The sequence below is a fragment of the Morone saxatilis genome, unplaced genomic scaffold (assembly GCF_004916995.1).
Source record: "Morone saxatilis isolate NCDOM2014 unplaced genomic scaffold, NCSU_SB_2.0 Contig9, whole genome shotgun sequence".
In the NCBI taxonomy this organism is placed as follows: Eukaryota; Metazoa; Chordata; class Actinopteri; family Moronidae; genus Morone; species Morone saxatilis.
The window spans coordinates 10,756,526-10,769,616 of record NW_023340268.1 but is presented as its reverse complement, the minus strand read 5'-3'; the positions used below and the strand labels follow the sequence as shown (position 1 = coordinate 10,769,616).

The following is a 13,091-nucleotide window of genomic DNA, read 5'->3' as shown; positions in this document are numbered from 1 at the left end:
CTGCTGCTGCTGCTGCTCCTCCCCGTGTTGCCTGTCCTCTTTGCCTTGTTTTTCCTGAGCGAAGAGCCGGCGCCGGCCCGCTTTGACCTGAGCCTCCAGCTCCTTCAGACGGTCATACACTCCATTGGTGCGGTGGTGCCCTGTCGCCCCTCCTACTATCCCACCTACTAGCCCATTCTTGGGCTCATAGCGTGGCAGCACCAGCGCACTAGGTGCTGTGGAGTCCGACAGCCCCTCCAGAGGGCCCCGTCGCGACTCCAGGTTCTTTTTCTCATGCAGCACCTCAGCCTGCAGTCGGAGGCGCTCCTCGGCGCTGAGCGAGTCATAGGAGAGAATGTACTGGAGGTAGGCCTCCTGCAGCTTGGCTAGCCGGTCCTGCGCTGACTTAGGGATACGCAGAAGATCGGCCAGCTTGGTCCACTTCTTCAGGTCCATTACCTGCTGCATGCCGCCCATGTCATTGATGAGCTGGAAAAAACGTGACAGGTCCACTTCACAGCCACCTGGGTGGAGCAGGAGGACACAGATGAAGGTTAATTCAAGGAAAACATGAGAAGTGAGCTTAGTGTGGTTAAATTTAAAAAATATGATATACGGCTCCTTGTGCCTTTTAGACTAATATTAAAACCAAAGGAAGGTGTCATCTTCATTACCAGAAATGTTGTCCCACCTTACAATGCTATGTGTACATTGAGAAGTTGCCCATTTTCACTTCAAACTCAGGTTTTGAAAAAAAAAACACAAATCAAATCAAATCAAGAAGCTATCTTGGAGCATCTGCTCTTTTGGCTAAACATGCCATTTCATCCAGGCCAGTTCATTTTATTTGAAACGGCCAATTGAGCTATCACCTTTCAAAATGATCTGAGCCATCATTGTGCCAAACAGAGACACACATTCTGCTAATGTAGAACTGATCTTCTGGGCACAGTAAAGGAAGTCATTTGGAACCAGGGTATCCTGGCTGGTTGAAGCCTCCACTGTGGCTCACTGGGTGCCAGGTCTTTCTGGCAAACAGCCGCATACCAACTGTACTCACACTGGGATAATCTGAATACAGCTGTATACAAACGCAACAAACACAGCACAGTGTATGCACAAGCCAGTGCAAAACTAATAAAATTCAACAAACACATATGTGCATGTATGGGGTGCATAGATGTGCAAATACAGAAAACTCACACATAGAGCTTCTGGATAAACTGGGGCTATATGCTCATAAAATGCTGATGTCATTGTGAGGGAAAATACTGTTTTTGTGGCCTGTCAGGCCCCTCGCCAAGTTGTTCCACATTGTTATTGTCATCTATAAACGGGAAGATAAAATCAGGCGGAATGAAACTGAAGCTTTCAGAGCACCACTGATACCAATGGAAATAGCAATATTTGTGATGCTTGCTTACTGGCTGCTTTTGTCATGGCTTTATAAAGCCCAGCACGAGTGACAAAACACAGTTTAAAAACTGCACGATACTGAGAAGGCAAACAGCACATTTGGTACATTATCTTCCTTTGATGTACTGTGTCACTTCAAGAAAAGCTGTGAAAGAGAAACAACCACAAGTATAGACAGGGACTAGAGAGGAGGCCTCACTTTGGAACGGGGTGTCTGGGATTAATTCACTACCGTAAAATCGATAGCTCCGGCCCTTCGTGGCAGTCTGCAGGAAGAAACCTGTGGCTTATTGCTTAGTTAATTCAATCGATCCCGGAAGGAGTTTTGTTCACTAAATTGCCTTGTGCAAATTCATATATACATATGTGTGTCTGTCTGTCTGGTTCACTTACCAATGACAGGTGGCTCATCCATGGTAATGCCCTGAGATTTGAGGTGCTTGCGGATGCAGGCCAGTCGCTGCACGTTGGGGCCCCAGCGCCGGCCCAGCATGTGGACCCTCTGCACCTGTGTAACAAAACGCATCTCCTCGCTCAGCTTGCACTCTGGCCGCCAGTCTGGTGGCGGGACCACGCGGCACATGCCAGCCGCCTCGGCCTGTTCCCTCACGGCATCCAAGTACACCAGGGGGTCCAGGAACTCCCGGGGCACTGGCCGGAAGACAGGGGCTTCACCCAGCGCTGCCCAGCCCTCTGGCCTGCTCCGCTGGCGCTCCCACTCCTTCTCCTGCTCGCGTTCCTTCTGGCGTGCCATCTCTTTCTCTCGCTCCCACTCCTTGTCACGGTCAGCGGGCCGCAATGCTGCTGGTTTGAGCTGTCCAGGGTTGTTGGTGGAAGTAAGCAGAGAGGATGTGGTGGAGGAGGACACAGAGGTTTGTTGGGGGTCTGAGGTAGTGCTGGCACGACTGGGGTTCTGTGGGTGATTCTGGCCTGATGAAGGGGAGGAAGAGGAGGAGCTCCGACCATGAGACCTGCTCTGCTGCTGCTGTGCTTGTCGAATCAACATCAGCTTGCCGGCCGATGCCCGCTTGGGTCGCTGGTTCAACGGCTCCGCATTGGCTGCTGGTGTAGAGGGAGGTTGGGTTTGATGAGGAGGGGGAGTAGGAGGTGGAAGTGGGGTTGCAGGTGGAGTTTGTTTAGGAGAGGGGGGTGTTTCTGATTCATGTCCATTAGAAATTGGAGTGGTAGAGTTGGTGGTTTGTGTGGCAGCTTTCTCTTGATTGATCTTCTTGCTGCTGCTGCGTGTCTCCAGAGGCGTGGGTTGAAGCTTGGCCTTTTTGGCCTCATTGCCAGTGGTTTTGGCTTTCTGCTCAACGACCCCTGTCCCCACTGAGTTAAGCACCACCTCCAGACGCCGCTTGGAGTTGCGCAGTCCCTCTCGACCTGGGCACTCCCCCTGGCCCTGCTGGCGCTGGCACTGTCTCTGTCCATCCTCCTTGACCAGGGTGTTGTGCCGCTGCCCATTTAGCCTGCCGTTGAGGCGGGCACCGGCAGCCACAATGTGCAGCCCATTGGATAGTAGCACCTGTTTGCGAGTTTTTGCATTGCTGTGGTGGGCTGGTGCCGCTGCTTTTCCTGAGTTGGCCAGCCCATTGCTGGCTGCTGGCTGGCTGTGCTGATTGTGATTGTTCGCTGACGATGTTGCCGAGGCGCCGCTGTTGTGTTTGTTGCTGCTGCTGAGTTTGGTTTTCTTGCCCAGTTCTTTCTGTTTGGCTTTGGTGTAGGTGACGTGGCCCTTGGACACGGTGGCTGTGTACTTCTTCACAGTTTTGGACGGCAGTCGGAAGTCACGGCTCTTTTTGGCACCACTGACAGCTTGTGCCGAGCCCGCCCGCGTCAGCCCATTCACTTTAGAGACCTGAGATCAACAGAATGAGTGGGGGAGAGAGAGTAAACGACGTTAGATTAATAGGTTAAAGAATCACAATGCTGTGGATCTGTCATATATATGAAGTGATAAGGAAATAAATAGGAAAACAGGCATTATTAATGTACCCCCCGGTCCCTTTCAAAAATGCCTGTTTTCCTATTTATTCTCTAACATTATACACATGCATGTGAAAGTTAAGAGTACTATTGCATTAAAAATAGCAAAATGTACCCACACACAGATAAAATTCTTTAATCAGAAAGTACGACAAGACACATGCAGGGGCGTGGTCGCACCCACACTCCACAATGAAGCGGACACACATTCAGATGCTAGCACTGCAGTAAAACATTTGGCCAGTCAGACTAAAGCTATTTGTGGAAACCTACGCTATTCATTAGAGAGCCAATCAACTGTCTTGATTACTATACTTTCAAATGCATTACACTTGTGTAAACTGCAGCTCAAACTGCTGTCAACACAAAGGCTGAGATTTAGAAAAGGATATGTGCAAACCAAAACCAAAACCACTACATCCCGAGATAAACAACAGTTTAGATCGGGTGGAAAAATGAGATGGTAGACATGAGAGGGAAAGCAGGGATGGCTCCATGGTTTCTGCTAGCAGATGGCTGGACAGTATGAGGTAGGAGGTGGGGTCATTGGAATGGAATAAAATCGCATCCGGGCACATAAAAACAGCCTTTTATTTGCCATGGGTTTCCTTAAATGCTATAATTCAATTTTTGTGCTATGAATAAAGGTCCTGTGTGTGTGTGAGAGAGAGACAGTGAAATGGAGCGAGTATGTGTGTGTGTGCACATGCATGAGAGTGAAGTCTTTGAGGCCCCCAGCTGTAGATCAGGGGTTTGGTGTTTGGTTCCACGGCTGGCTCACTGACTACAGCTGTGGTAAGAAACATGGTCACCCTCTCTCCTTGCAGTGCAAAGCTGCATCAATACATGTTAAAATCCATTGTGTAAAATTAAATTGTGTAGAGGACTCTGTCTAGCTGTTTCTGCCTTTCACTCTCTCACTTCATTCCCTGTATCCCACTTATATTTCCACTGTATGCATTTCTAAGAATATCCACTTTTTTCCTCTCCCCCCTCGTCTCCATGTTGTTTTCATGGCCCACTTTCACTGCTGCCACCAGTTTCTCATTCCCTGCGTGTGTTTGTGTGCGTGCGAGAAGGCCCTCCAGTGTGCAGAGCTTTTGCAAAGTTATAGATCAGTATTTGGTTGCCAGTATCTGAATGGGTTGAGCTGCAGGTCATGTTTCTGTAGTTGTACATTTTATTTTCAAAATATTTTCAAACAGAACAAATATGCTTTTTCTTTATGTTTTTATTCTCAAATATCTAAATGATGAGTGCACAGTATGGGGTAGGCACACTGGCACGTAAACCCCCGATTGTCATTACAAAACATTGAAATTTGCATCTGTAATCATGTTCCGCTGCCATTTATCTACAGTATCTGTGTGTCTTTCTGTCCAGACCAGCTGGAAGTGAACCGCAGAGGAAAGAAAGGAGGAGGGATGGGAGAGATGGAGTTATCAATCACAGTCGGGGCGCCACAGGAGGGAGGTGACAGCCGGCCCATTGACAGGTTTGCCTTTGAAGGGCTCTAGTGTCACACTTGTGTGTGTGTGTGTGTGTTGGTGTGTGTGTGGTTTGTGGTGGTGGCGTGTGCGTGTGTGTGTGTGCATGTGTGTGCGCATGTATTGTATTGTGTTTGTCTCAGGTGGCGGGGGGCCGACACAAAGACCAGGCCATTAAAAGATAAGGGGGGACTGAAACCTAACCCTGCCTCCGTCAATCATTCCCCCCCAACACACACACACACACACTCACTCCTCCTCACAATGGAAAAACACAAGGTGACAAGGAGAGAGTGAGGAGAGGAAGGGGATATAAGGGAGACTGAAAGAGAGAATTTATCAACAAAATGAGTGGATAAAGGATGGCTGTGGACTCTTAATGACTTTACTTAAGAATTAATGACCGATCTGACACATAATCTCAGAAAGTTCAAACTGCCTTATTTGACTGTTTATTAACTGAATCAATATGAAGTTCAAAGTGACAGTTTTAGCCTTACACTGATGCTGAAATACATCTAACAGCTAAAGCAGCAGATAGCTACTATATTTGTCCAGCCACAGTTTGCTGACAAAGCGTTGAGTCTGAGAGACACACTGTCATGGCCGCTTCCTGCCACACGAGGGCACAGAGGACCGGCTCTCTTCAGGGGGGGGCTTGGCAAGTCTCCCTCACTTTTCTCTCTTTAATTATTTGGTCTGGTGGAAAACGAGGATGGCAAGAGAGTGGTGACAGGGGAAAATACGAGGCAGAGTAAAGAGGCAAGAGCTAGTTTAGATACTTTGCTGGGGAAGGAAGGAAAAGACAGAAAGGTCGAAAGAAATCCATAAAAGGATAGGGACATTCACTCCTGCTAACAGCCACTGGCAGAGAGAATTCGAACAGAAATGAGAAAGACGATGAACAGAACAAGAAACACACTGAAGCCAGAGGGAAAAAATAGAACACACACACACAGTCAGGCAGGCAGTTCTGGAGTGGATTTCGGTCGCATGTGAGCGGGGAAGGGGAGGGAAAGGGAGGGAGAGGGAGGTGGGTCTAGATGACATCATGTGTTGCTATAGCCCAGCTGAGGCCTGGCAGGAAGATTTTTAACAGGCAACATCTGCAGGAGCTGAGAAGAAGAGGGGGGAGAGAGAGGAAGACAGACAGCGAGAGAAGGCCAGCCAGAGGATAGAAGAAGACAGGGGAAAGTTTAACCCTTGCAAAGCCCTGCTGACTGACAGACAGAAGAAGGGAGATGCAGACAGGGTTGCGCATAAGGCTCTACACGCAGCATTGTCAGACACATTCATACCCTTTTTTTGCATCAAGATGCAACTACACATCAGGGCAACAAAGGCACCACGAGGAGACCACAAGATCTATGATTGGTCAGCTTTGACATGTTTCTGATGCTGGTAGTGATTGTTGAAGTGAAGATAACATGGACAGGGTTGAAGTAAGGCTCAGTAATGTTGTGATGTAGCTAAAAAGACATTTCCAGTGCAAACACTTCTCCTCACTATGATGGTGCCTGTCAGAAGGAGAATGAAAGAATGTAAACACTATAAATTTGGGAATATAATGAATGCGCGACACAGCTTGACAGCGTGTTGCACATCCATCAAGTGTTACGTTGGTGCGATGACAATCAACGGGTTAAATCCTATGCTGAACTGTAAATCAATTCCTATGCCAGAGTCATTTACGGCGCGACTGCTGGAACACCTTGACGGCAAGGCATAAATCCGGCTTAAGCCTTTTTTCCCCTCTGCTGTCTTATTAGGGCGTGATGTGATGCGGCCCTGGGCAGGTTGACTTTTAAGCAGCTAGAGAAAGGTCACTACAGCCTGGCACTAATAACGCACACAATACAAAACTGTAACAGTGAGAGATCTACATACAGTAGCTGTTCATTCAATGGTGAAAGAGGCTGGTTGCAAAAATACAGAGAGAAACACATCGTGTAGTCTTCAATGAGCATTTAACTCTGATCGGTTTGCTTGTTATGTTTTGTAATTTTTTACATGTCGTAGTATTATGGGGGAGGTTAATTGAGGATGGCTCAAGACAAACAACCAAACAAGAAAGTGCAGAGTCCTTTTCAAATGATGCAGAGTCGGCTAAATGGTTTAGCCCTGCACACCCCACCTGCGCTTGCTGCTGTGTGCAACCGCTTTGCTGACATCCCCACTTTTGTTATTTAATTAAAATGGATAGAATCATATTGTTTTATAAAAAGGTCCTGTTATGGCGCATGTATTTTGTTGATACAAGCTCCTATTAAATTTGGGAGAACTGAATCACGGTGAATTGAATTATGATAATGCCTTTACCCTCCGGTTTTACACACACAACCTCTAGTTCGTTTTACGGCTACATAATCACTTAACCTTTTATATGGCTTAGCCTGTATTTTCACAGTTGGTCGTGTGTGCAAATGTGTGTGCGCCTTTACACACACACACACACACACACGGTTAACACACATACTGTTCATGCTAATTGAACTGAGAGCGAGAAGAGAAAACAGAAGGAAAAAAAGCACTAATCCTTCCAAATGATTGGAGCCATGTTGTCAAGGGCAAGATCCGTCTGTTTGACACAGGAGCAGAAAGAAAGAAAGAGAGAGAGAGAGTGGAGCATGAAGAGAAAACGAGTGAAAGAGATTGAGAGAGCTGGCGATACAATGAGAGAAAAGGTGGAATGAGAGTGCAGGAGGAACAACAAAATACACACAGTATGAGAGGAGTCTTGGAGAACCATGCAGGGTGCCAACAGTGAATTGAGAAAGAAGGAGAAAGAGTAGTGGAAGAGCCACAGAACAAAGACTAGTGAGTAAGTGAGGCTGAAGTTTGTCTTGGCAGACAGTCACTCTCATTGAGATTCATTGTTGGTTTTACTGGACAATTCCAGCCACTTTAAAAACCTGAAGCATATGCCTCGGTCTGCAGCAGCACATTACAACAACAACAACAACAACGGACAGAAGTTAGCATTCAACAGGAAGGAAAAGGCAAGGCAGGGGAGGAAATGGAAAATAAGACAGAAAGGAGGGAGCAACACTAGGAGATGGATCAGCAGACAAATGCTTCTGACTAGCTGATGTGATCATAAAAATGCCAGTTTTCTAACCAAAGCCACCTCTACCCCATCTCTTCTTTTTCCTCCTCCTCTTCCTTGTGGGGTTCCTTGAAACCTGCTTAGTGTCATGGAGAGGGAGGCAGGCTTTCACAGCCCCTAGCCAGCACTACTAAATATAGCTGCAGTCATGGCAGGCCAAAATACAATCATTACTCTCCCAGACACAATGGATGGAGAGGGGAGGAGAGGAGAGGAGTTAAAAGGCAAAGAGATGAGAAGATAGTGGCTGCAAGAAGAGAGGAAAGTATAAGGAAGAGCACAGAGAAGGCCAGGCAAAGGAGCAGACCAGCAATAAAAAAAATAAAAATAAAAAAAACAAGAGTATAGGAGGGAGACAAGAAAGGCACAGGAGTAGTTAGTAGAAATCATTGAGAGGAAGACAAAGAGAGGATGTGGCCAATGGGTAAATGAAAGAGAGGGAAGTGTTTTAAATAGATAAACAAGCATTCTGCACCTCGATCCTGTTAATACAGAATATTCCACCCCAGTTTTAGCAGAGCTAATACAAACCATTCAGCTGCCACAAAAGTTCCCCTCTAGGAGAATACTTCCCCTGCATGCTACCGTCACATTTTCCAAGCTCTCCTGGGGAGGCCATAAAAATGCTTTAAAGCGGTGTGATATTTAGCACGTTATGGCTTTGTCATCTTATAGAAATTCCAATACTGGGCACTCCTGTCTGTACAGTACCTGTTTGCGTAGCTCCTCAGCAGCTCTCCTCGATGGCAGCCCGTTGGCTGAGCCTCGACCGCTGGCCAGGGCCTGCTGCCTCACGTGCTCCCGTGCCTCTGCCCGCTCACTGCGCTCCCTCAGGAGGGGCGGAGGTGGAGGTGGAGGAGGTGGCAGTGGCGGGGCAGGCGCATCCCTGCCGTGAGTTCCCGCCTTGGGCCTCGGGCTCTCCCTGGTCCCTGCTTTACCATGGCTGTTGAACACTGGAGGGGAGAAACAGAGGAATCAGATGGGTTGCTTTTATGGAGAGAAGAAGTTTTTGTTTTTACATACAATGTTGCATCCGGACCAGCTAACTGGTTTTATTTATTTAGCTATCTGCTCCCGGTATATAAAATAGGCATGTCTTCATATACAGTACTTTGTGAGGATAATGGAGACGTCTTGGGCTGCCTCTTAGTTTTAGGGTTCTGCTAAGAGTGCAGCAAAAGGACAGACTCTGCTGTAAAGCGTTGCATGATTCACTATTGAGACTTATATGATATGTACACATTTAATATATTTCTTACAAGTTCTGCAGCATAAACTCCTACTGTGCACAACAAGTCAAAAGTAAACAGATAAAATAACAAATCAAGCCACTGCAAAGAAAACAAGACACTGTGAAAAGTCCCTATAAGGTAGCAAGGTATGAATACTTTTAATAGGATATAAACTATGCTTTTTCAGGCTACCGTCAACCTATGCCAATGCCAGTATGTGGACATAAGTCTCAATACCCCCCCATAGTGCAGAACTGCTTATAAACTGCTGGCACCAAACCACAACGACCAAGTGGAAAAGCCCGCACAAACATTGGAGTGACGGACTTTTGGCTGACATATAGCCCCCAATCAGTAAAATATGCATGATTTAAGGTGTGCATGAAAACGTCTTTATACTACATGTCAATGAACCTGTTCAAAATGGAGTTAGACTACATCAACCCCCGAGGATGATGCTAAACGAGTCGAACAGGAGCGAGCCAATTAACATACACATTCAATAGCTCTCTCTTAGGCCTTTATGAGGCTCAATTTAAAGTTTCATGGCACCTAAATACCAACAGGCTGCATGGAAAGAATGACAGAAGGCCACAGCACTCAAACACATAGCATTTACAATATACATGCAATGCACATAATCTACAATATGCTCTGTTAGACTACATGTGCGTACATTTTTAAACATCAGTGCATGTTTCTGTCTGCAAAAGTGTGTATGTGTACACTGTATACGCCTATCCACTCATAGCCACAAGTGAGTGTCTTGGGGTGTCTTGGGGTCTCTTGGGGCCCCTGGCTCAATGAAAAATGAAAAAAAAGAATGAGAAATCCTGACATTTTGAGAAGTGAGCTAAGCAAGAAACTGAGCCCAATAAAAGCTGTTTAATTTAGCTATGTCAACATGGCACATGGCCGAGTGAGAGAGAGAGAGAGAAGCCGAGAGACGGAGCACTGATGAATGGCCTACAATGTGGGCCTTTCCTGTCTCTCTTTACCTCCCAGAATAAAATGTTTCTCCCTCTTTTACTAATTCTATTTCTCCTTTTTCCTCAACTGCCCCTACCCCCTCCTCTCCTCCTTCCTAAGAGCCCATATAACCCTGCGCCTGCTGGAGAGTGGCCCAAGCTGCATATTAAAGTGTCACATTTGACACCAATCTTAATACCGCAAAAGTTACTGAGGTGTGCGTATGTGTTTGTGTGTGTTTGATAGCCAACATAGCATAAACACTGTCTCAATACTGGAGCAATGACCCAGTCTTGACTGCGTGTGCACACCTAGTGTGTAAACGTCTGTTTCGTTGTCCTTAACCCCCTCATCCCTATTGTCCCTTACAAAGTATATCTGCTTATTTCCCTCTTATCTATTTATTTAGCATATCACAGCGGAGGCGCCAAGCTGCTTTGCAAACAGTGTTGGTATATGAGATAAGAAAGGAGACTAAGCTGTCCTCATGCACACAACAAGCCTGGATTCGTTCAAACAGGTTTCACTATCCTACTGTTGGTGCTCCTGATACAGATATGTGCATATGTACAGTTCATGTTTCAAGATGCAGCTACAGATGTTCTTGAAGGAATGAGAGAAAAGTATATGTATCTAGGCATATGCAGGGGGGGATACACGCTGTCAGTGAACTACACAAAGGCAGTGCACAGTTCTCTAAGAGTTCAGTGCAAGCAAATCTATGGACCTCTCTCCCTCTTTCTCTCTTAATCCCAGCAGTCTCTCTCTCCTCCTCCACATTCCACTTGAGAGGATGACAGAGGAAAGAGCTGAGCAAAGCGTTCACCTTTTGAACCTTTCTGGCGGCAATTCTACAGACTAAAGGAAGGAGGGAGGGAGGGAGGGTGAAAAAGAGGAACTATGAAATCCAGCCCTTGTTTCATGGGGAAACGCCTGGCCGGAAGGATTGTATGTCTCCGAAGTCTGCCAGGGAGGGAGGACCTCCAGGTTAAAAATCATCCCTCTACTGCTCTGTGAACAACTGTAGGTTCAAAAACTAAAAGATGGATATATAGCAAACATGATATGCCACAGCAAATAATGAGACACAGGAGAAATGTTTTGGATCCTCCTGAAATTAGTACATGTTTTACTTTGTACACTGCAAAAACAAAATATCCATCTTATCAACTTATTTTCATGATTAAGCCCTAAAAGTCAGATTTTCTTTGTTTCAAGGTTTTCTAAAAATCCACTTCTGAACAACAGAGAAAAGAATCACTTGATAAGATGAAGAATTTTGCAGCATACTTGTTTTTCTAGTCATCAATGCTGGGATTGTGAGCAAGTCTGTTTTCATGGGCACAGTTGCCACATGCATGCCATTTCCTAAATGTTGTGCACAAGTGTGTGTGTGTGCATTCATCTGAATGTCTACGTGCCCCGAGGGGATAAGTATGCTGTCACTGCGCTGTGTGTGTATGTCGAGGGCCCCGGCCAGCTGTTTCAGTGCATGCATAAACACCTTGTTAGGGCTTAGCAAGCTAAGTGTTAATTGGGGTGAAAAGAGACGATGTGCTGCTCTGCTATCCCATGTGACTTACTCAGTCTCTGCAGTGGAAAACAAGAGTGCAAACTTAGGAAATTGCTCACGTTCACACACAAACAGGGATACACACAAACACACAAACACACACACAGACAAGCACTACTACTCCTCTGTCCCATGACTCATTCTGTGCTCCTGTTTGGCCAAATATTCTTGCTGTTGCGTTTCTCCATCTTTCACTCTCTCCGAATCCTTTTCCAAAATGGATCTTTCCATTCCTCTCTAGTTATTCTGCTGGTGCATCGTCCTTCACTCCCCTTCTTTCTCCCTTTGCCCTCACCTCCCTCTTCATCCATCTCTCTCCCTCAGAGTGCCCCATATTTTCCTCCTCTTCACTCACTTTCATCTTGTACACATGGCACTCCTGAACCTCTTCTCTTTTGTTTTTCTCTCTCTCCTCTGTTAACTCCTCCTTCTCATTCCCCTTCTCTTCAGACGGTAAACACAGGCAGGATCTCTGAGGACCATTAGACACAAAACTGGTCCTACTTAATAACGACTGCATTTCTTATCAAATTCTGGGAATAGTAGGGAAAGAGTTAATGATATACTCTACATAAAAGGTACAACTGAGAGACAAAAGAAGTGTGTTAGTATGATAAGTATTATCTCCAAGCTCTAGTCTCGTCTTTACCATGCCCGTTGAGCGGCTGCCTGGCGGGGAGCTTGCCCTTGCGGGGTGTCGAGTGGCAGGAGGAGGAGGCCGAGGCTTGGCTGCTGCTTCCCCCACCGTGAGAGTGGACCCCACCTCCGTTCCGCACCTCCTCCTCCTCCTCCAGGTCGTCCTCCTCCAGGTCCTCCTCCTCCTGGGAGCTTCCGAAGTAGGCCATGTTGCTGGGCAGGGCCGCTGAACCTGAGTGCAGAGAGGTGGAGGCAAGGAGAAGAGAGGGACACCAAGAGGGGAGATGAATAATAAAGAGGTAGGGCAGGGGGGGGTGGAGGGAGGAGTGAGAGAAAGGAAAAGAAAAGGGGAAAGAACGACAATTTGAAATAAGAAAAAGGCACCAAAAAACACAAAATATTATCCTCTTTGACATCCCCCAGCTGTTTCCATGTATGGAAAAAAAATTTCTTTTTTTCATTCTAATCTCTGACATTACAGATGAATCAACATCACTATGTAAGTGGTGAAATATTAATGTATAAATAGAAGTTGCTCAAGCGTTTGTGAATAATGGTGATTGTGCTGCTGTTTTTTTCATCTGTTATTATCTCAGTTGGTGGCCTATTGATGCTTTGTAAACTGCTCTGCACATAGCGGCTCCATTGTTACATTCACACACGCACACGCACGCACGCACACACACACACACACACACACACATCCC

General features: G+C 46.4%; 1 protein-coding gene across 1 annotated transcript in view; it reads right to left on the bottom strand.

Moving 5' to 3' along the window:
- Positions 1-13,091, bottom strand: part of jarid2b (jumonji, AT rich interactive domain 2b) — a 100,205-nt gene that overhangs the window by 6,128 nt on the left and 80,986 nt on the right. The window contains exons 5-8 of the mRNA XM_035681230.1: positions 12,398-12,616; positions 8,686-8,927; positions 1,789-3,253; positions 2-503 (exon numbers count right to left, since the gene is read on the bottom strand). Coding sequence (XP_035537123.1) covers positions 2-503; positions 1,789-3,253; positions 8,686-8,927; positions 12,398-12,616 — 2,428 coding nt within the window. The remainder of the gene's footprint in view (position 1; positions 504-1,788; positions 3,254-8,685; positions 8,928-12,397; positions 12,617-13,091) is intronic.